The 24799-nt window shown below is 37.9% G+C and overlaps 1 protein-coding gene across 5 annotated transcripts in view; it reads left to right on the top strand.

Moving 5' to 3' along the window:
• The window catches only part of DPYD (dihydropyrimidine dehydrogenase), a 375517-nt gene that overhangs the window by 104401 nt on the left and 246317 nt on the right, over positions 1 to 24799 (top strand). For all 5 annotated transcript variants that reach the window (XM_026057686.1, XM_026057684.1, XM_026057685.1 and 2 more), the window contains 2 exons: positions 11678 to 11839; positions 20773 to 20969. In XM_026057686.1, the coding sequence (XP_025913471.1) occupies positions 11678 to 11839; positions 20773 to 20969 (359 nt within the window). The remainder of the gene's footprint in view (positions 1 to 11677; positions 11840 to 20772; positions 20970 to 24799) is intronic.

A 24799-nucleotide genomic window follows, 5' to 3' on the forward strand; every position in this document is an offset into this window, starting at 1 on the left:
GTGGAAATTGCGAGGGAGATACAGAAAGTTAAGTGATTCGTTTGACATCATGACCCTTAGCAGAGTCTGTGCGACAACCCAGCTATCACAGCTCCTACTGCAGTGTCCTCTCCGCTGTTTCATTCTGCTGCTGAGGTGTTTGAGATACCTGTATCATATGCTTTTAGAGCTGATAGAAGACAAGAACAGTATGTTTTTGAAAACCATACTGAAATTTCAAAGCTACCATCTTGAAAGTTTTTAATGAAACCAGTAATTTTTCACATTTGTTATGCAAGTTTAAAGTATTTTTCTAAACTTTTATTAAAATAATCATTCAGATAGCATTTAGCAATGTGCTTGCTGAATATTTTTATATCATTATTTCATAAACGCATGCTTCATGCTGTCAAGGTTTTGTTAAATGTCATTGAAAATACTTTTCAATGCAAAAACTTTTTTGTTGTTTTCACCTTGTAAATAGACTTCTATTTTTAATCCAACAGTTTATGAATACATCTGTTAGCTTCTAGACAAAATAAATAGATGAAATGTAGAAGATTCAGGTATTTGAGGTCAATAAATCCAGGATATCTGGGGATGCTTTCTAGACTTATTGAAGTCCCTCTCTCACTTCCAAATCTTTCTTCCTCATTCACTTGAGAAACACCCTTCAGCAGGTTACAATTCTAGTTCTTTTGAGGAGATCCAGTTCGCTAACTTCCTTGTCCTCCTTTCTCCCTAAGTAGTAAGCAGTATGGCATTCAGGTATTTATTTAAACATGATTCATTATTAATATAGAGTATTTAGACTACAGTGTACTGAAAATGAATTACTCTGTCAGATATTTAAGAGCTCTATTGTATGTAGTTTGTTTTGTTGGAAAACTACTATAGCAATCATAAAAGGTCAGGGATGCTTGTTCTCTAAAGCCTGAGGCTTTTTAGATATTTACAGGCCATGTACAGTGTAGCTGTTTCTTGCTGCTCTGCCACTAGACCTCAGCTCAGGAGTAGAAGAGGGACAGGGGAGGAGGGGATCTTTCTGGGTTGAGAGGGTAATTGAATTGCCAGATTCAATGAGCCTTGAGCCTCTTTGAGAAAAAGGATGTCACTTATGCTGTATTGTGTTAGGCCACTCTGACTCAGTAGAGTTTAGGCCACAACTTGCATTCTCATTTTCCATACAAACTGGATTACAGCTCCACTTTATAAAGGTACAATCTAATTGTTTGTGTCTTCCCAGTCAGCGTTTCTTGGTTCATACAGACTGCTTGTCACTGTATCTCTTAGAGACGAGACTTCAGATTCGCTATTCACGCATTACTAAATTGTTTTTTAAACATCAGAAGATAACAAAGTAGTATTCTGACTTCCAGCTGTTTTCAAGAGCACATTTATGTTTAACCTTGCTACTTTAAATGCAGCCTTCACATTACAAAACAAAGAATATGTACTTTGGAATGTATGGTTGCCATCTTAGTTATCTTTTCCTTTAGAAATAAAAAAAAAAAAGTGTTTAGCTGTTGTAGGAGAAAATTTCTCTTCTTTCTTCTGAAATATTATCAGGAGTGATCTTAGGATTTTGTGTCCTCCTTTCATGGATATCTCAAAGCAAGGAGGATGTGTCAGAGTGGAGCTCCAACACCCATCATCCTCTAGTGCTGGTTCAATCAAATATCCTACAGCAGTAGGAAGTCCTGCAGCTTCCCAGAAGCAACTCTCAGCCAAAACACTTGCTACCTGACCACCTTTCCTCCTGTTAAGCAGAGCTGTGATGCCAGAGGAAGCTGCCCATTGAAAAGCAAGAGCTGCTTACGTAATGTACCTTTTTACTGCTTAGTGACAGGCCTGGAGCTTTTAGTTATCATGCACCATTATGGTTGAGTAATTGCTTTGGAAAACTTCTGTTAGTGCAGTTTAGGCATAGAAATCAGTGTGTATTAACTTGTGTTATGTGGCACAGGCATAAGTGACTGACTCAGCCTGTATAGTCTGAGTCTATAATGAAGAATTGGGGATGGAGAAGTCTCTTTTGTGATATCTGTACTCAGTCACACTTCCTGTCACTGCAACCCTTTGTTGCTAGCTCTCACATTTTTTATATCGTCTTGCAATATTGCCATGACTCCTGACATCAGTCCTACAGACTTCTGCTTATTTGAAAGAATCATATTCTCCCCTATTACTTAATAATAAAGACTAACTGGTCTGAACTGACATGACAATGATTTCCTAACAGACTCTGCATGTGTATGTAAGTCTTTTGGTGTCCAGCATTTTTAAGAAAACCCAAACTGGGCTGCCCTCTGGAGAAAGGATTGTTCCTGGCTGTGTGTAGAGTGCTGTTAGGGAACTGAATGCCAGAAAAAGTACAGGAGAAATAGTGGAACCCAAGAGTTAAGTCTTAGGATTTCAGAGGAATATTTAGGTTAAGAGCAAACTAAAGGAAATGGGGGTTATAAAGAAAAGACAGGAGAGGAAAGGAACTGGAGAACAGAGACATATACCAAGGGATAAGGGGTGAATCTGAAGTCTGGGATATTGAAGGATTAAGAGAAAAAAATGTTTGGGATAATATACTGGAAATGAGAAAGAAGGAAAAGTGGGTAGACCAAGGAAGGCAAAAGAAAAAAAAAACACTGTAGGATCATTAAGAGAAAATGAAATGAGGAAAAGATTGTAAGGAAGAAAGGGTGGTAAGAGACACAGAATTATGACAGGTGAGAGAAATCAAATGATGGTTTCTCTGTGCCAGAGGAATTCTGAGTAAGTTAACAAAGGACATCTATATGCTGTTGGAAAGACTGTAGAAAATCATGAGTCACAGTTCATATGTAAAATASTGTAAGTGGGATACTGTTAATACAATGAGGGATTGTAGAAGTCAGAAAGCTGCTAGATGACTGGTAATAATTATATACAGATATGCATCACAATTAATCTTTAAGTACTACTTTGAGGCCCCAGGTTTTTGAAAGTGCTGCTTTCTTCAGCTTTCTCTGTTAATCTTTGTATATTTCAGGTCACTAAATACAAAAAACATTTAAAAGAAAAGTAATAATGGCATTAAATTRATGTACTTGAAACAGTGACTTTTCTTGAGATGTCTGTTTGTACTTAGTGTAATGGAATGGCTGACAGCTGGTTTCAGTTTCCATAGTATAATTATGTAGAATAGACTTTTGCGATGACACTATGTCAATTAAGGAATCTCTCACATTCCAGACTACAAAGGACAAAATGACAGTACAAGATATTTCTTCCGTTCTTTTTCATAAAAAGATAGTGACACTGTGTGAAATTACAGTCCTGTTATGATGACACAAGTCAAATGATGTGAAAGATTTCTGGATTGATTAAAAATCAGCATTATAGTATAGAATATGTATGATTTGATAAGTTGCTGTTATGTTTCGTTCATTCTACTTTGGAAGATATTTTGGTGGGAGGGCTGACATGGTGGGGGGTTTTCTTGTTGTATTTGAACTGGTGTGTGTCAGAGTGAAAATTGCTACTTACATAACAATATGCATTTTTAAATAGTGAATCTTTGGTATGTAAAGATATTTTAAGCCAATACATCTTAAATTTTAAAGCCAAAAGCCATCACACAATATGAACTAGAATAGAGGGAAGTGAAATTTTCCCATGTTTTTGGTATGTCTGTCTTTTTTTGTTTCGTTTTAATTTCATCCAGAGGAAAGGGAAATTAACTCTTTTTTTTCTTTTAAAGCATTCCTTGTATCCCAAAATCCTTGCTAAGACAATGTTTTCATTTTTTACACAAAGCACAATAATGAATATTCTTTATTGTTTTTGAGAAAACTGCAGTGTCACAATACCCTGATGCATGTGGAATTTATATAAAAAGCTCTTAAATTGAAAGAAAAGATTCTATCAGCATTTCCTGATAGTAAATGCAATTTCTCTGGTCTCTCAATATTGATCCTACGTGTTTTAATAGTGGTTTTTTTTTTCCAAGTAAAAAACAGTCTCATTTGCATGCAAATTATATRATGCTTCCAAATGATACGATGTGGCGGTCCTCCTCTGCCTGGTTTCCGCTGATTATTGATGTCTGTTTAAGGCTTGTTTCTGTTCTGTGTGTTAGCAATGTAGTATTTATTGACATTTTGATGTAGGAAACCACAAAACATCCTATCCAGCTAGATTAATTTATTTCTGTGGCAGTGCACAGGAAAAAAGATTCTATGAACAAAGGCATGGGCAGACATTTATCTCATTAAAAAAAGTAAAAACATTCTAGTTCTGGATTTGCTTCCTCTGTGATGTCTGTAAGAAACTAGCCAACCAAGTCATTATTTCAGCATCTTTAAAAAAATACTCCAAACTATTAATGTAGTTTGCATCATTCCACGCCCTAGCGTAACTTAGTCACTTTAATAAAGTCTGTCTCCCTTTAATTCTGATCTCTTCTTCTGTAAAACATGTGGTGTTTAGTTATCAGCTTGCTGTGTCTGCCCCTCGTGTGTTCTGTGCGCTGCCTGGTATGCTGTGGTTGTGTGAAATAAAAGCAGTTGATTATATTTTTATGAAATGTGAATGTTCTGGCCTTATTACCACTGGTAATTGTAATGAGCATTAATGCATGTTTTCAGTTAAAAAAAAAAAAAAAAAAAAAGGCAAACTGAAAAGCAAGCTTGTTAGAAGGGATTTCCCCCCCCTACTTTCCTCTGGGTTTTCTTTTTTCACTTTAAACGCAAGTTTCATATTAGATCTAAATATTTAACTGGGCTTAAGTGAAGCTGCTTTGATTTTTTTTTATTATTGAGAAAGATGTGATCAGCTCTCATAGCGTAAAAAAAAAAAAAAAAAAAAAGGTATGTTCTGTAAGAACAAAGTGTTCATAACTAATCATTTAAGACACTGTTAATATGGTGCAAACTCCTTTGTTAGTATAGTAATACAGTGGTTTGCAGTTGTGTGACACAGTTTGTATAATACCATCTAGTGTAACTCACTAGATTATATTCTATTTCCATGTTGTTTTTTGTCAAGTATTGGAAAACTTTTTTTCTAGTAACGTCTGATACGCTAGATGATAAATTGACACAGTGAAAGGAGGGTATATGAACAAATAGAATGGAAGGACAAAGAGGTGAAGTGACTCGGAGCTGGTCTCCTGAGGTCCTGCCCAGGCTAGGTCTCTGTGCTAGCCTGTGCCCTGGCTATCAGGAAGGCTGCTAAAGAGCTTGCTCTCCTAACCACTGCACAGAGGATTGGTAGCAGTATGTGGCTGTATCCTTTCGCCAGTAGTGAGCAGAACTGATGGGAATCAGAAAAGTGGTTACGCTGGTGTTCTGGAAGATGAAAACTGGGGCACAGGGTGGAAGAGGAGAGAGGGAGCTGCAGCTCTTACACAAGTATGATAACATACATACTTGAAAACAAGACAACCAATGGTAAAACTGACACAGAGTGGCTTTCTTGTTGGCAGGCAGGGAAACTGGGTGAGCACTGAACCCATAGTTCCCTTTCCTCTTTAGAGGTGTCCTCTTCAGCACAGTTGGAACACACTGGTGAAGCAGTGCAGAAGACTTGCCCTGCTGCCATTGTCATGCTTCTTCCTCAGATAAAAGGAATTCTTTGGACTTCAGGTCTGACAGCCTTTTTATTTATCATTAAAATTTCTTTCAGATGTTAAGACTGGAAGATGTATACTCTTTGATACATTTTATATACCTTCTTTTCAAGAGGGCAAGGTACCTAAACCTTGCCTGCTTAGGTGCCACCGCTAGCAGAGATAGCAACAGGAACTCATAATAATGATAGCAACATCTCATAACTTCCCAAACCAGGATCTCAGTTTCATATACTCCATCATGTTTCCTCCAAGTTAAAAGTCCAGTGGCACTTGGCCTTACCCACGTTGGGACTTCAGTCCCAGCTTCCTACATAAATAATTCTAGTATGATGTCCAGAGATAGCTTTCCCTAGATATCCCTTCAGTAAGTCAGGGCCTATACCCACAGTGACCCTGGTCCCATCTCTCTGAAGTCACATGCTACTTCAACATCTTCTTTCTTCTTTCTATACCTTTCTGCTGCCTCAATTCACTGCTGTGACACAGCTTCAGAGGGATAGTTCTCCTATATCTATGCTCCATGACATAGCTCTGCTCAAGTTTTGGCTTGAATTTGCAGAACAAAATAAAATATGCCAGTTGTATTGACATTGCCAGTAGTGGCAGAGCTCAAGTCTGAGGAGCTACTTTACAAGTATGCAATAAAATTAAATTTAAAAAGGAGCAGTTTAACAGCTTTGCTTTCTAGGCATAATAACTAGCTTTGTATATTGATTTTAATTACAAAGTGTAAAAATGTAGGAAATCCTTAATTAAGTTACTTAAATGAAAATGCACATATTATTTTAATTGTTTCCATTGAACCAGAGTCAAAGATAATAAAAATAATAATCCTGGACAATGCAAGAAGGGAAAATAAAACTCTTATACTTCACAAAATATTAAACTAAACGAAAATTATTTGAAAACATTTTGATCTGTAAGTTAGTGAGAAAAATCCCTATTGCTAGTTTCTGATTGTTCCTTTAGAGTGAAAAAAGGAAAGACTTGATGCAATTGCCTGTGGAATAGACATCTAGTGCTACTTAAGATGCTCTTGATGCTGCTTTAGAAAGACACAGGTCTCCTGCAGTAATTGTGTTACCTCTGCCATCTGCTTGGGGATGTGTTGGACACTCTGGGACATCTCCAATACAACTAGACTTTTGTGTTTTGGCAACTGAATTGAGCTCATAATGTCCTTACTGGCCATTTTTTAATAGCTTTAATGATCTCAGATGTATTTAAAACAATATCACTCAGATATTGACAGAGCAAACGTATTTGCTAGTACATACAACTTCTGTTTAACTAATACTCCTTTATATTGTGAGAATGAAATAAATGAGAATGATAAAGCACCTTACCAGCCACCACAGGCAAAACAGTTGAAAGAAGCATCTCCCAGAACAGCTGGGGAAGGGGATTGCCTGTTCAGCCAGGACTAGAATTTTGATGGACTTTCATAGTCTCTAAGAAAATTTTATGAAAATAAACACAGGTATCTGTTTTGTGTTGCCGGGTGATGGACAAGGGCTCATGCTGTGGAGTAGACAGCAGCATCTGTAAGCTAAAGGTCCAGTTACCTCTACAAATGATCTCATTGCCATTACAGAGACATGGTGGGATAGCTCGCATGACTGGAGTGCTGTCATGGATGGCTACGTGCTTTTTAGGAAAGACAGGCCAGGAAAGCGAGGTGGTGGAGTTGCTCTTTATGTGAGAGAGCAACTGGAATGTATTGAGCTGTGCCTAGGGGTGGATGAAGAGCGAGTCGAGAGCTTATGGGTAAGGATCAAAGGGCAGGCTAACAGAGGTGACACTGTTGTGGGTGTTTACTACAGGCCACCTGATCAGGATGAGGAAGTCGATGAGGCCTTCTACAGACAGCTGGAAGTAGCCTCACGATCCCAGGCCCTGGTTCTCATGGGGGACTTCAACCACCCCGATATCTGCTGGAAAGACAACACGGCTAGGCACAAACAGTCCTGGAGGTTCCTGCAGAGCATTGGTGACAACTTCTTGACACAGGTGGTGGAGGAGCCAACAAGGAGAGGTGTGCTGCTGGACCTCGTACTAACAAACAAAGAAAGACTGGTGGAAGATGTGAAGGTTGGGGGCTGCCTTGGCTGCAGTGACCATGAGATGGTGGAGTTCAGGATCCTGCGAGGAGGCAGCAGGGCACCAAGTAGGATCGCAACCCTGGACTTCAGGAGAGCAAACTTTGGTCTCTTCAGGGTCCTACTTGGAGGAATCCCATGGGTGAGGGCCCTAGAAGGAAGGAGTGTTCAAGAGAGCTGGTTAATATTCAAACATCACTTCCTCCAGGCTCAAGAGCGGTGCATCCCTATGAGTAGGAAGTCAAGCAAAGGAGGCAGGAGACCTGCATGGATGAGCAAGGAGCTCCTGGCAAAACTCAACCAGAAGAAGGAAGTATACAGAAAGTGGAAAGGGGGACAGGCCACTTGGGAGGAATATAGGAATGTTGTCAGAGTATGCAGGGATGCAACGAGGAAGGCTAAGGCCCGTTTGGAATTAAATCTGGCTAGAGATGTCAAGGACAGCAAGAAGGGCTTCTTCAAATACATCAGCAGTAAGAGGAAGACTAGGGAAAATGTGGGCCCTTTGCTGAATGGGGTGGGTGCCCTGGTGACGAAGGATGCAAAGAAGGCAGAGTTACTGAATGCCTTCTTTGCTTCAGTCTTTACTGCCCAGGCCAGCCCTCAGGAACCCCAGATCCTGGAGGCAAGAGAGAAAGTCTGGAGAGAGGAAGACTTTCTCTTGGTGGAGGAGGAGTGGGTTAGAGATCATTTAAGCAAACCTGACACCCACAAATCCATGGGCCCTGATGGGATGCACCCACGAGTGCTGAGGGAGCTGGCGGACATTATTGCTAAGCCACTCTCCATCATCTTTGAAAGGTCATGGAGAACAGGAGAGGTGCCCGAGGACTGGAAGAAAGCCAATGTCACCCCAGTCTTCAAAAAGGGCAAGAAGGAGGACCCAGGGAACTACAGGCCAGTCAGCCTCACCTCCATCCCTGGAAAGGTGATGGAGCAGCTCATCCTGGAAGCCATCTCCACGCATGTGGAGGAAAAGGTGATCAGGAGTAGTCAGCATGCCTTCACCAAGGGGAAATCATGCCTAACCAATCTGATAGCCTTCTATGATGGAATGACTGGCTGGGTAGATGAGGGGAGAGCAGTGGATGTTGTCTACCTTGACTTCAGCAAGGCTTTCGACACTGTCTCCCATAACATCCTCACAGACAAGCTCAGGAAGTGTGGGCTAGATGAGTGGACAGTGAGGTGGATTGAGAACTGGCTGAATGGCAGAGCTCAGAGAGTTGTGATCAGTGGCACAGAGTCTAGTTGGAGGCCTGTAGCTAGCGGTGTCCCCCAGGGGTCAGTACTGGGTCCAGTCTTGTTCAACTTCTTCATCAATGACCTGGATGAGGGCACAGAGTGCACCCTCAGCAAGTTTGCTGATGATACCAAACTGGGAGGAGTGGCTGATACACCAGAGGGCTGTGCTGCCATTCAAAGAGACTTGGACAGGCTGGAGAGGTGGGCAGAGAGGAACCTCATGAAGTTCAACAAAGGGAAGTGCAGGGTCCTGCACCTGGGGAGGAATAACCCCAGTCACCAGTACAGGTTGGGGGTTGACCTGCTGGAAAGCAGCTGTGCTGAGAAGGACCTGGGAGTGCTGGTGGACACCAAGTTAAGCATGAGGCAGCAATGTGCCCTTGTGGCCAAGAAGGCCAATGGTATGCTGGGGTGCATCAGGAAGAGTGTTGCCAGCAGGTCGAGGGAGGTGATTCTCCCCCTCTACTCAGCCCTGGTGAGGCCACATCTGGAGTACTGCGTCCAGTTCTGGGCTCCCCAGTACAAGAGGGATGTGGCACTACTGGAGCAAGTCCAGCGAAGGGCCACAAAGATGATTAGGGGACTGGAGCATCTCTCTTATGAGGAAAGGCTGAGAGAGCTTGGCCTGTTTAGCTTGGAGAAGAGAAGGCTGAGAGGAGATCTTATCAACGTGTACAAGTATCTGAAGGGAGGGTGTCGAGAGGATGGGGCCAGACTCTTTTCAGTGGTGCCGAGCGACAGGACGCGAGGCAATGGGCACAAACTGAAACACAGACACTTCCATCTGAACATGAGGAAAAACTTTTTCACTGTGAGGGTGACAGAGCACTGGAACAGGTTGCCCCGAGAGGTGGTGGAGTCTCCTCCCCTGGAGATATTCAAAACGCGCCTGGATGCAATCCTGTGCAATGTGCTCTAGGTGACCCTGCTTGAGCAGGGGGGTTGGACTAGATGATCTCCAGAGGTCCCTTCCAACCTCAGCGATTCTGTGATTCTGTGAAATGCATTTTTTAAACATTGGCATTCTCTTGTGAATCCCTTGCTCTGTCCGTAGCATCTGGTTTTGTTACCCATTGTTTGTTATGTAGTCAAATCTCAGCACTGCTATTTTTATTCATAACTGGATTCTCACCCTGTGCGGTGTAGTGTTACCTTTGATAAAACACTTCTGTGTACATTACCCTACTTGACAGAAAGTAATCTGTGGCATTACATAGGGTCTGCTGTGACTGAGTCCTTCACGTGCTATGAACTCTATCTTCTGGTTGTCCTGAGTCAGCTGTCCTCCTAGGATAGAGTGACAAAGAGATTATGACAAAACAATTTCAGTTAATGGTAACGATTGAAAATTAGAATGTGGGAGAGGTGGATGGAGGAGGAGGGAAACATACTGTTCTTTCATCTCTTACTTATTATTCATTTGGAGAAAGCTAGGATGAGATCCTGGCATTAATTTCTTGCCGAAGAAACTTTTGTGGAACCTCAACCTTGTGCTAACTCTAGTTATCATCTAGTGTGGTAGTGTATCATCGTCCTCTGAATAGCAGTGGCCTTAGAAAACTCTAGAAATATTTCCTGGAATTCCCTTGGTGCGATTTTTGGTGGAGGTGGGGAGAGCTGGCAAATGAGGAAAAAAATGGAGCCCACAATTAAATAAACTTTTGTATTGACCAAACAGAAGAAAAGATACGATACAAAAGGTTTGCTTCAGTTAGGCCATAATTTCATTAATGTAAATGGAACTATGTGAAAATTTATCACATGTTAGATATAATGCAGAACTGCCATCAGTAGTTCACCTCTGAATGACATTTCAGTTCACTGCTGGCATTTTCTCTGATGCTCCCTCATAAGAGAATGATGCAGGCTCAGAAAAAATGGGTTATTTTCTCACTATACCAGGTTCTGGGAGCCCACTATCCATTCCTCAACTTTTTATTAGGGAAAGAAGTCTTGCTAATTCTCATGTATCAGGAAGCTCTTCCTTCTCTGAAGATATGCACTGAATATTGAGAATCTGCTGAGTTGTAACAGTTTGACTTGTACATAACCTCTTTAATCAGTTCCCTGTTTTGCTACTTAGGAAAATAGGGAAATAAATGTCTGCCATGATCAGTTTGTGGTTAAGGAAAAAGAGTTCAAAAGAGAATCCAGTAGCTCAATATCTACAGTTAGTTGCACAGGAAACCTATTCTCATCGCGGGTCTGGGACAATTGGCGCTACTGATCTGGTGTGAAGGACAGGCATATCTGCAGAGATGGTGTGCACACATGTGTAAAATAAGCTTTTCATTCCCTATGTCATAAGGAACTGACGATCTAACTGGCACTTTCTGGTCAGCCGTCCAACAAGGTTACAATTCAGCTACTGCCTAACTGACCTAGAAATGGAGAAAGCATTTACAAGTATGTAATGCAGTCACAGTGTTTTTCTAACACAGATTTGTTAAACCACTAAAAATCCTGCAAACACATTAGATAAATCAAGTTATAACAATTTTTTAAACTAAAAATAAAAGTTTTATCTTAGCATAATCAACATTTTTTCTGACTTTTTTGCAGTCCCTTTGAAATAATTTTTATGGAATGTATATGGGAAATACTTGTGCATTTAAATGATGTCAGCAATATCTGCTATCTTTGTGTTATTCTACTGGTCAGCTGAAGAAAAAGCATTTTGCATTTCCTCTTGAATTTTCACTTCCCTGGTATGTGACTTTATTGTTGATTTTTTGTTTTTGTGCAGAACTATTATGGAGCTGCCAAAATGATTCTTTCTGACAATCCGCTTGGGCTCACATGTGGAATGGTGTGTCCAACTTCTGATCTTTGTGTTGGTGGCTGCAATTTGTATGCCACTGAGGAGGGACCAATTAATATTGGTGGATTGCAGCAGTTTGCTACTGAGGTAGGTAGGACTTCCCTTGGCTGAAATTCTTTGTGTATGTACCAATGAGTATTGTCTAAGTGTTGCATTTGTTAATGATCTGTTCAAAAAAGTTGGTAGTGCTAAAATGAAAGCGTAGGAAGTTAAAATAATTATCCTTTTTCTTACAGCGCATTCAGAAGCTTAGAAATGCTTTCATAATGGAATACTTTATAGGAACATATGGCAAATTATTTGTGAACAAGATGACTCTTCACAAACACTTGTGGTTGAGACAATTTGTTGTAAATGAAAGGTTGATATAAGCCAGGTGAAAACATGGAAGTTACTGAAGTAGGCTACATAGAAGAAGACTAAGTGCACCTGCATCTGTAACTGCACATTAAGGAGATGCAGATCTGTTCTGGACATAGGGTGTTCCTGTAGCAGAACACTTAACTTGTTCTTTCTGTGTTGAACACTGTTTGCTGTGAAGCCGCACCCTCTGTGACAATTCAAAGTCTGGAACAGGCTTTCTACAAACACTGTGGTAAAGGAAGACCTGGTGTCTCATACCAAATGAATGATTAGAAGATTGTATTAATTAATTTCCAGGAATACTTGGTGCTTTCTCATCTCCTTGTTTAAATCCTTCATTTTAATTATTGTTTATGGATGAACTGCTTAGAAGTCTTTCCGTTTTAAAAGGTTTTTTTTATGTAGCAAAGAATCTATTCCTGTATTTGAAGGTAATTTCTGAGCGCAGCATGGTCTAGCACTTCTGAATTTTGGTGCATGAAGAACTTCACACAAAATTTAATGTATGCTTTTGAAAAGTCACAGAAAGAATCAATTCATATTTTACCCCAAAAGTGTTATTTTCAAAAGTAGATATTGTAAGACCTACAATCAATAATAAAAAGAAATGGCCATGCCCAAATATTGACTTCATTGATCTCTCAGGAAGGAAAACTTAGTTGCATTTTAATAATTTCAGGTGCTGCTAGTAGTAGAGGACAAAAAATATCATTTTTTTGTTCCTTATATATATATGTAATGTAAAGTTATAATTATGTATTAGTGTATGACAGCTTCCAAACCTATTCTCTTGTCTTTCCCCAGTCTGTGATTTCCAACATAAAATCTGAGAAGCTGCAGGACTAGTGTGCATTTATATTGCAATGAAATGGAGATGTTATACTTTAGACCTTACCTGAGCAAAATGATTTAGTGAATAATAAATCTATTGAGCAGTGCTGATTCAGGCAATTCAGACTATTTCTGTGACTAGTTCCAACCCTTAAAAATGGGAAATACTTTCCAAACAAACTATTTTGCCTTTCCATTTTCAAGCAGCTGTTTCAATTTCTTCTTCATTTTTTAAAGGCTAAAGTAATCCTTGTGTGGACTGGCACATTTTGCTTTGGGACAAAGGAAAATTTTCAGATGATTCAGACTTTCTTTTTACTATCCAGTTTTGCCAAAACCAAATAAATAGTTTCAGGTTGACCTTAAATATATGTCTATACGCATCAACTAGATAGATGCATACACGTGTTTCGTATGTGTAAATTTGTCAATTGATAAAAGTAGGTGTATATATATCTACCCTTTATTTTGGCCACTGAAGCAAAAAAGTTCCTTACTTGCCCAGCCTGATGTTAGGATGTTTTCTGAAGGGTGTTTGTTGAGGTGCGCATGTGGGTTACTTACAACAGTACAGATTCAATGCTTAAGATTTCCACCTGAAGAAAAAAAGACACTACTGCTAATCTGTTAACTTCTTTTGTGGGCATGGAGAAGTTGTACAGTCTCAGTCAGATTGTACAAATTGTTGTACAGATCCACAGTCTCAACTGGCAACTCTTCTGATCTGTCGGAAATATCTTTAGGTAAAATCTGTGCTCTTGGTCTTTGCACAAGTGAGGCAGGTGTGACTGTGTATAAAAAGCATGTATTAAGATTGCACATTTCTATATAGTCTATAGCTAATGAGCATGTCCCAGTTCTGTACCTTGAGCCATTTGTCAGATCATGTTTAAAAACATAACATGAAATTCCAGTCACCTTTTCAAAGCCTGAGAATAAAGCTTTGTAGGACAGACCAAAATAGAGATGCAAACCAATCTGGAAGTAACAGTACCTCTGTATCGCCGTTTTTTTCCTCTGCTGTCATTCATAGACTTCACCCCCCCTTTTCAATGTCTTTGAATTATGACTCCACGAGCAAACATTGCTATCTGCTGCAGTGCTTCTCCTCTTTATCTGTTTGTACACCTCCTTTTTTCTTTCCAGGAGACTTACAAAGCTTCTGGAGTACCTGCTAAACTTAGCTGCTTCTGAACCTTCTCTCTCCTTTGCCATTTAAATAGCTACTTCAGTTTTCCTGAGATTTGAGTGTACAAGAATGGAATCACCACAAATGAGACCAGAGTTCTCATTTGTAGGGCAAGGCCAGAGACACTGAACTATATTTTTTCTACCTGTATATTGAATAGCTGGGTTTTGTCAAGAGGCAATATTGTCACCTCGTCTTCTAATGACCTTTATTCCTTATATGTAAAAACTTAATACTTGCTGCAAGGTGAAAAACTTACTAAAAAAAAGAAAAAAAGAAAAAAGATTAAACAGCTGTCAAGTAGATGAGAAATATAATAGTGAAATATTACTGTTTAGAAACCAAATGCAAGTAATATCTGTTAAAACTTGATTTGTGTCTCCTTTTAGCCCTAATGCTATGATTAATAGGGAGGAATTATGGCTTGATAGATATTGCTAAATATCTGCCATTTTTCTCTAAAAATCTTTAGAAATCTATTAAAAAAGCTCAGTGCTAGCATGATGATTGATACTAAAACTGCAGGACAGGGGGAATAGCTCAGAATGGCTTTACTCACAATGTTTTAAGTTTGTTTAAATGAGAGATTAGTGTCAACAGTTCCAACAAAATTCAAATGATGTTATACAATTGTATTTAGCACTCTAACAAAAAAACATTTCAGTAAATTTTATTATCCTTAGTATTTTTATAGTATCCTATAATATATTTTTTAAAATTACAGTTGTTGATAACCTTTAGATTTACTGCCATTTTACAAAGAATTTGTATGTATTGTGGTACTTATAATTAGCAATAATAGTCATTTTGTAATTAATACTGATTTTTTAATTTCTTTTTTTAAGCTTTCAATCAGTTAATTTTTTACTATGAAAGGCAAAAGACCTGTTTGATAACTGAGTTGTGGAAACCTTGGAAGTAATGTATATAGTATGTATAGTTGAAAGACATAACAGTATTAATGTTTCTAGGTAACAATTATTTAAAAAATATTAATTAAAATAATGAAAAAATCATAAGTTACTACTGCAGTACAAAAATTGGACCAGATACTGCAGATGAAATGTGTTCAGAGCTTTACCTTTATAAGTAACTTAGCAAATTGTGTGATTTAGTCGTGCAACATGTGTTACTGTTAATGAGAGCTGCATGGTAATTCTCATGCACTGTGTAATAGTTTGTCCCATGGGGGCTTATTTACTGAAAACTCCATTGTGCATAAAGCCAATTTTAGATTTTTTTTCCATGGAATTAGTCTGAGGATCATACACTTGACGCATTACAAGGGAGAGCAATAATAAAAAGGCACAACTGCTAGCTGAGATAAAAGATATAATTGCAGTAAAGCAGAAATGTGGGTTTAAAATGGAAAATATATGGGTGTGACGTGTGCCCCTTTGTGTTTCTGAACAATGACTGATCATCTGTTCATACTGCAGATAAAACTCCCTAATTGTAAAATATTTGTCTTACAGTAGAACACAAAAAATGGCACCTCGCACCTCCTACATTTTCCTTCTACCCTTACCCTTACAGCTTTGTAACTATATTAGCCTCATATTCAAAATAAATTGTAATCCAATCAGGAAAAAAATATGGATTTTGACAATTAATGTTCAAATGGAAAAAAAGGAAATGTCCATTTGTATTTGTGATGTAGAATGTGAATACTGGGATGCAGTTACCACGGTAACTGTTGCATCTGGAGAATAACATGGAGTAAAAGCTCACCATTATAAATGATGAGTGTCAAGCATAGGTTACACCTGCTATTACACAGGTCAAAATCATATTAATGTCTTTATCTGTCTCCTTTACCCAAGTAGTTTAAAATCAGGAAACATCTCTGTTCTTTGGAATATAAGTTCAATGAAAATACAGTGAGATTGTAGTGATGATAGAGGCATGATCTATATGATTGTCAATTCCACAGAATGTACTAAAATTGGTAGTTACTCAAATACAAGTTTGTAAGCTTGGAGTAAAAAAGAACTGTGATCTGTTACATTGTCTGTTGTGGTATTAGTAGGAAGCCCTCAAAATCATACATTTCTGGATAGGTATCACTGAATTTAAAGGGTTTGCAGTGTTTCCAGTTAATCATTCTGAACAGAGCAGCACGAGCTAAATACAAAATATAGTATTTTAACCTCTATGTGCTAGATGTAAATACTAGATCATTTAGTACTGTGACTCTTGTGCCAGTTCTGGTGCCTTGTCCCTCTCTGGAGATGTGTTCTGGCTGTTGTTACAGCAGAAAGCAATTGAAAAAGGAAACTTGATACATTCTTTTTCCTAGCAGATGCACTGCATGAACTTGCTTGCTGTTAACCTGGCGGCATCTCATCTCATCTCCTCAGCGAAGCTGGGAGGTGGGCTGTGTCGAGGCCTGCGCCAGGAGGGTGGCCCTGCTGATAATGACCCTCCTTCTCGGGGCGAAGAGGCTGCGCGGCTCCCCCCGGGGGAAGCCTTCGGAGGGGTGCTTTGATGCCTTGGGCTCAGGGTCTCTTTCTGTTGTGTATTGACACTTTTAACTGGTCTTCACATACACGGGGGAGGTGGGTCCCAGGGAGCTGTGGTTCCTGCTGTCTGCCTGCTTCGGGTGCTGCTGTGAGGTCACCCTGTGCTGGGGATGTCACAAGGCCTTGCCGTGGTTACCCCATTCCCTGGGTGCTGACTGCTGAGCGCTAGTGATGGAGCATCATTATAGGCAGCTACGACACCAGGACAAGCAGAAAGGAAACTCTATTTGTCAGTACTATTTATTTTTATTTTAATGCATCTTTAAGTTATTTTCACTCTGAAATCTAAAAGTAGCAAATAAAAAATGTTAAGCTTGTTCGAAGGGGATAGTGTAGCCTCCTAAGGCTACAGTTCAGGTCATGAGTCTGAGGACTCTGAACTTCTCAGGCAATGGAGATCACTTGCTGATGTTTGGACAAGTTATATAAACTTCTGTAAAGTACTCTTTACAGATGTTAAACATCCTTTGCTTTATAAGACATTTAAATTATATTGCTATGCCCTTTTTATGGATGGGATTTGTGAGTTACAGACTTGGCAATGTCATTGATCCATGGACTTTGTTAGGACTAGGTTAATATTAAAATATAGTCATTATTTTGGTTTAAAAAATCTTTAAAGAGATGTTTTAAGCCCAAGTTTTGTAATCACTTACCTACTTACATAAAAGTTTGCGACATTGCATCTTTAAGTGTTAATTATGGAGGGAGGATCAGTCAGTTTTCATAAATAGCTCATGTTTGTGGAAAAATATTTCCTGTACCTCCTGTGCTATCCATTGCAGGTAAATGAAATTAATTGTGTGATAATATTTTTAACTTCAAGATGATTACTGAGCATGCAATTTGCTTCATTTTTTTAATTAAAATTTGTGCAGAATGTTATTTTCTCCTTTAAATAAAGTGTGCCATAATAGTGTATGCCAGCCTACAGATGGAAACCAAGAGGAAAGTATGAAACTAACACAATCAATTCCTAAATGTTACTCATTTCACTGCCTCTATTTTTCTTTCTGTGCACTAGCAAAATCTGATAATTCAGAATACACTTGTGTTTCACACTAAAATAAATATCAGCTAGGTGCTGATGTCTGCATCAGTAGCTGTTTGGTATCACATCATCTTAGCGAAGGATATTTAAAGGCAACCTGACTAATAAACCTATCTCTGTAGCCTTGTGTGATAACAAGATTTACACCTCAAGAATATGAAACATTTAGTGATAAAGTCAGAACTTACTTTACTAATAGGTGAAATTTTCCAAATGCCTTTTCCATTTTGCAAATCTCTTGCATTTCATCCTTCTTCTGTTGGTGAAGGTCTTGAGAAGAAGATGAGTGATTAAACAGATCAGCTGTTTGCTTAAGAAATGTAACTTTCTCTGTGTGTACTGCAGACTACCTAACTTGCTTTTTAGCACCCTGTCATGTTTTAGCCAAAGGCTTTTCTATATTTTAATATTGAGTTGAACTTTCAATCTTTTACTGTTTTATTGAACAAATTCTCTGTGATAGTCCAAAGATGATTTAGATAAAGATGAATTAGAGCAAAATTCTCTGATCATATTTGAATTCTGCAAATAGGTAGAGAAGGATGTCTACAATATATTCCTCTAAGAAAGAGTCTCATAAGAAACTCAAATATGACTGGAGTAATATTAAATTTATTCTATGTTATATAAAAATGTAGATAACTTCTGAATAACAGTTCTAACCTGGTCTTTCTCTGGACCCTAATGGACATGAAGCATAGGACTCAGTGGACTGAATCTCTGTGGGTTTAGTTTGAATAGGGCCTGGAGAGTAAAGTAATGGCTATTGGACATGATAGAATAAAAAGGTAAAGAATAAATGCCTAATGTTATTAACGGCTATTAACAATCTATCTAATCTATTTTGTGTATGTGTAGGAGAGAAGGAAAGGCAGACACAGAGAATGATGGCTGACTCTTGCCACTGAGAGGTTCAGCTTTAAAATTCATTATTTTGTCTCATTCTCCTGAGTGGACCTTGGTCACAAAGCACTGCAAAACAAAAGAAAAACTCCATCTGAAAACAGAAATGAAATAATGTTTTTGAAGGTGGGCAAGGAAGACAGTAGTAGTAAACTTTACTTACATCCTGACTCTAGTCAGAGCAGAGGAAGAAATGGAGAGGACAGTTGCATGTAATGTGGCATTGAACATTTACAAGAGAGTCATCTCTGCACACCAACAGATTTGTACAGAAGAATTCAGTGATATTTAATTAAGTGAATTCCAGTGTAGTAAAACTTCATGATGAGGTGAATAAAAATCTTTTGAAATGCATTGAGGCAGTTTGCCATTTTCACACAGTTACCCTGCCAGCCTTAATATGCAAAACTGCCACTGAATTCCAGATGGCAAGATATAGCCATACAAGCTGGCTGTGCTGTATAAGGACAGTTTCACACTATTTGCAAAGAGGCAGAATTAAAGTTGACCATTCAGCCTGAACTACTAGGATTTCCTGCATGAGTGCTTGGTTTCTGAAGCTTAACACTGCGCTACAATAATGCTGGGTTTTAGTATAACGTATAGTTGATGGGTATGACTATTGTTCAATAATAAATTAAAAAATATTATGTTAACAATAAAGTTAATTTAGTAATACATTTATTTAAGATGTGCATATTCATAGTGTTTAATAAACACATTAAATATGCTAGTTATATAATTTGTATTACTGACTAGCCTTCTAAAACAAGCGCATGAGACTTTAATGGAAATTTGGTACCATTCAAGCTATTTCTATGTGAATGTAACAAAGCAGACATTTTAAAAATATTCTATTGCATTTTGGTTATCACAGTCTAGCTTCACAGTAAGCTTTTCAGCCTGTGAAATCCATTAATAACCACATTAAACCTTCCCATATTGTATGAATTGTCAGGTATAAATGATTCTTTTTTAAAAACAATTATCTGTCTCTTGCTTCTTGCAGTTTGTTAAAATGCTATGTCAATTTACAAAGACTAGGGAAATTTGACACAGAAATTTTAGAGGGGGAAGGAACTAATCATTGGTTTACCTAGCATGAGTGCTCAAGTGCGCATGAAGAAAATGAGCATTGATTCAAAACATAAATGAAAAATTCTATTCATAAATTGATTGTGCCAAAGTTTATCTTGAAAAACACTTCCTTCTCCGTTTCTGAGGAAAGTAAAAACTGGAAGTAAACTCACTAAGTATTTTAGAGCTGATATTTATTAAGGTGATTGGCAAGGGGTATATTTTAGAGGGTTAGTTATTATATGTGTAAAACAATCCTGCATTGGAATAGATGAGGAACAGTGCTGTCTTTTGGTGGCATTGAAGGGGCAGCCTGCAACTCTTTGTGGTATGACTGAGAATCCCAGTGCAATGTTGTATCCTTTTGGTATAACGTTGTGCTTCTGCTACAACCCTATATTCCTTGGGATAAATACTTTTCCCTTAATGCCCAAAAGAAGATGGAGCAGTAACTGTGCCCTTCCGTGCTCCTACTCTTCAATAGCCTGTAAGGGCTGTGAGTCTATTCCTTCCTTTTATAGGTTTTACAAGATAGCAACTCCTTTCCTTCCCCTACAATGCATGTACGTGCAGAAAACAATGAAGTTTAACTCAGTGAATTCAGAATACCTCTATATTAGCCTCTTACCTGTATGCCTGAGTAAAGAATGGATTTAGTACAAATCCAAAATAAACTATATGACATTGCAACTAGGTTAGGACTCCGCTGTGCTAGGTTCTGTACAAATACTTAATAATGGTCAGAGTCTGTCCTAAAGTACTTCTAATAGTCAGGATAGAATGACGCAGATCATCTCCACTTTATAAGTGAAGAACTGAGACGTAGAGAAAAGAGCCTAACTTTCAGGTATGGGATGCCTAAAATTTTTGGACATTCAATTAAGAATTGGTGAGCATCTGAAATAAATGAGCTATTAACATGAAATAAGTCCTGTTAGAGTTGTCTAAGAGGAGGCACTGAAAGTACGGATTACTTTTGAAAATATACAGGCAGTTCCTAATAAAAGCTTGCATCATGTTACTCATAATAAAATGTAAAGAGGGAATGTAAAGTATGTAACCTGTTGAATGTGTTGCTTTTCAGGTGTTCAAAGCTATGAATATTCCTCAGATTAGAAACCCTTCATTACCTCCTCTAGAAGAGATGCCTGAAGCCTATCATGTGAAGATAGCTCTCCTTGGCGCAGGACCTGCAAGTATAAGTTGTGCTTCTTTTCTGGCTCGATTGGGCTACTCAAATATCACCATATATGAAAAGCAGGAGTATGTTGGTGGCTTAAGGTAAAAAAACAAACAAAAATCAAAAAAAAAAAACAAAAAAAGAAAAAAAACACCCACTGTTTCCTGTGGCTGTGGAAAGTATAGCAAAAAGATTGTGCAGATGTTGTTTATACATGATCCTTCTGCCTTTTTCAAAGGCAAAAAAAATTTTTCAGATTTGGAAAACTATTTTTTATTTAAATAATCCATCATTCAGGTTAAGGCAGGTACATTTAAGGGCAACTTTAACTGAAAATTTGGTGTATATCTTCTATGTTGTCTTCATATGACCTGTAAAAATTCTGATATTCTATTGTTATTACCAAATTAACACTTTAGAAAATTATATCAGGAACCATTTTCTCTGATCCAAAACATTTAAAACATGATGAAGTAGTTGTAGCCACATGTAGTGAAATAATTAGTAGATATTTAAAATGCTTTAAAATGATAGTAATTTCATGGAGAAATTTAAATTTAGAATGCTTTTATGAACTTTACGCAAATATAGGTAACAGTGAATAAATCCATCATGTCTACCTGGAATTGCAGCTTTAGTAAACCATACTGTAAGAGGGAAATCAACCTCGTGCAATTTCAACCTTCAGCAAATWGTAATTAAACAAAGGAGTTTTCAGTAAATACACAATTGTAAAGGCACCTTTGCATCTTGCCGGTATGGTAAACACTTGGATGATGTTTCCTTGGTTCAGGACATAGTGTCACGTCCTCTGTACTACAAGATGAATTTTTATCACAGTAACCTGTGGTTGAGATCGTGTCTTAAAAGTTTGTTGGAATACCTAAATGTAAGAGACAATATTTCAGAAACAAACTAGTGGATACCAGCCCACTCAAAATTAAAATAAAATGTCATGTTTTGAAGATGTATTCACACTGAAGTGTTTGCAAAATAACATAGTGAAAAGAAGGAGATAGAAAGAAGAAGGGTGAAGCACTCGCACTTCTCTCACTGCAGCATCACTGCAATCTATAGAGTTGACACTGTTAATGAGTTTGATCCATGTCATGATGTTAAATACTTATTCAGTGCTCTGGAAGATAGAGAGTCAGTGCTGGAAAAGTAGATCTGATTACGTGCATATTTTTCACTGAGGTTCAAAAGTATTCTGCCTAACTATCAAGATGTTAATATATAGGCATTTAACTATGTGAAGCTCTTTTACTAGAGCTAGTTACCATTGAAGACTGCAAATTTAGTATATGAAACATCTATTCACCTAATGACCAGCACATTATGTTTTTATAAATGCTGGATTTAAAATGAATTTAGTTGCTTAAAAGTAGTAAGAAATAATGAGCTGTTCTTAACAATGAAACTTTACCTGGTGACAGATTAGACTCATGTATGATCCAGCAATATAATGCTGTTGTTAATTCTGAGGGGAATTAATACAGTACTTTCTCCAGTTGCTTGCAGTGTATTATGGTGCTTGCATAGTTGAAGAAATGTGGTTTTAAGTTGCAGTTCTTCTTCATGTTTTAATTTGAATTTAAGATCAATTTTAGTCAATTTTGTTCTATTGCAAAAAACGTTACTCTTTTGCTTGGTCTTTTGTTATCCTTTAATGGTCAAGCAGTACATTTTACTACGTCTTTCCTGCTTTTGACTCTTAAAGAATACATAACGATAACGGTCAAGTTTTACTTCCATTCATTGTAGAAAATTTCATATGTGGATTAAAGACATCAGTTCCTTTTGTCCTTATTTTATTCCTCGAACAGAAGGGAAGCTGACCTATGGCCACAGTCATTCATTATTGCAGTTACAAGGGACAAGGCAGTGCTTGGGCCCTTTTTGGTTTGCTCTGTCTTATGTGTTTTTAACTAGGCTATCCCTTCACATTTGTAAAAAGATCATAGTTAACTTGAATAATATTTACCTTATGGAAAGCTGTCTAGTAATTACAGTTCCTGGGTTGCTGAGGTATAATGTATAAGCCTAGCATAAGTCTGTAGTTGCCTGCACATGTCTGAATTTTTCACCTTATTTTTTCCATGCATAGATTTTCTTACATTTCACTATTTGTGCAAAATTTATGCCTTATAGTAGAGTAGAGCATGGTCTTGCTTAGAGACAATGAAAGAGCTTCAATGTTCATGCTCCTAGCTATATTACTGGCTTAGAACATACCAAAATGTTTCTCTCACTTGGCTAAAGGGGTGACCCTTGGACAAAAGTTTTCGGGATCATCAAGAAACACCAAACACCTTTAACTGGGATCAGATTTGAGGAAGACATGAATCCATGGGACCAGTCCAGAATTCTGTGCTTCACCCTCCTGCTCCTCCACCCTGTTTTCTTCTTCCTCTCTCTGCCTCTTTGACACTGCTGCTGAAGGAAAGTGTAGCATAATTATTGACATACATGTTGACATCCATGAAATATTTATTTTCATGGTCAAGTGCATGCGTGTGTCCGCACAGAACTGTGTGTATTTGCATATGCACATGTATGTTTATTTGTATGTACATATATGCATGTATACTCTGTAGCACAGAACTGTAAGTAAATTTTTAATAAGAGCAAAAAGTGTTTACAAATTGAGACAGTGCATAACACGGCTAGTGCTGTTTTGGGTTCTCCTAAGAGTTAAGGAAATGTCAGACCTTCAACAAATACACGTGTGGCTTGTAAAACAGAAATTTCCTTTTTTTTATTAGATTTCTTTATTGAACCTCTATTGCAGAATCATACTGATCTGTTATTCTCTGCCTCAGACACCCTTTTCGTTAGCATGACCTATGAAAGTTGCATTGTCATGATACATTCATTATGTCTAATATTTGGAACATTTTTCATTTCACACCAGTCAGGAAGGGTGCAAAATGGTCAATATTAGAAATGATAAAAAGAAGGCACACTAACTTCTTAACAATATAATTAAGGTTGATGCAATTTAAAATAAATAAAATCATTCTGGCCTGTCAAAGTTAGATGTTAAAGGTGAAATGGTCAATAACAATATGTAAAATAAAGCCAGCATGAATCTCCTGTGCCAGTGCTTTGTTATGAAAATCATGGATCCATTAATTTGACAACAGACTACGCTGTTAGAAGCTTAGAAACATCTAGGAAGACGCTTTACTTTTTTGTATATTCAGTCTTTTTATCTTTATTGAATAAAAGTATTAAAAAGGACTTAATTGTGCTTACCTGTACAGTGCTTTACAAGACAGATTTTGAACTGGCCTAAATATGTGTAGTTCCATTGGAGCTAAAGGTCTGTATCAATGGATATAAACTGAGATTCTGTGCTGGCATTGCAGTTCTCCCATACAGTAGACCTGTAGTGCTGGAAACTTGAAGATGTCATTAGTAATCCTCTCCAAGAGAAAAAAAACCAAATAATAATAAATATTATGTCAAAAAATGGACCTGAGACTAAGAGCTGATATAAAATCACTGACTTCGTACATTCTGAAAGATCGTAGGAATTTTATGAAGTAGAAATGGAGGAGGATACAGTGTTAATTACCATTGCTCAAAATAGCATGTACAACTTTTTTTAATTTAGTGGAAATTTGATTCTTTCCTATTGGATGTCTTAATGAGTGACTGCTAGAAGATTGCCTTGCTTTAAGTAGCCAGCAGATCTTGTCTTAAATAGATGTCTTAAGTTTGTTTGGTGTTACATGTTCCTTGTGGTGGACAAAGAGGAGTGCAGTTTAAACTCTTCTGTATCTGATCTGAACACCTGTTACATGGTTACCTGCAAGCACAGGCAGGATTGGCCAGAAGGTATTGCATTCTTGGCCTGTGTTTTTATCATTGAGTGAATAATGCTTGTTTTGTCACTCCTTAGTCTCACAATTGAAAAACCCAAGAG

The sequence above is a fragment of the Apteryx rowi genome, unplaced genomic scaffold (assembly GCF_003343035.1).
Source record: "Apteryx rowi isolate R43461 unplaced genomic scaffold, aptRow1 scaffold_14, whole genome shotgun sequence".
Lineage (NCBI taxonomy): Eukaryota > Metazoa > Chordata > Aves > Apterygiformes > Apterygidae > Apteryx > Apteryx rowi.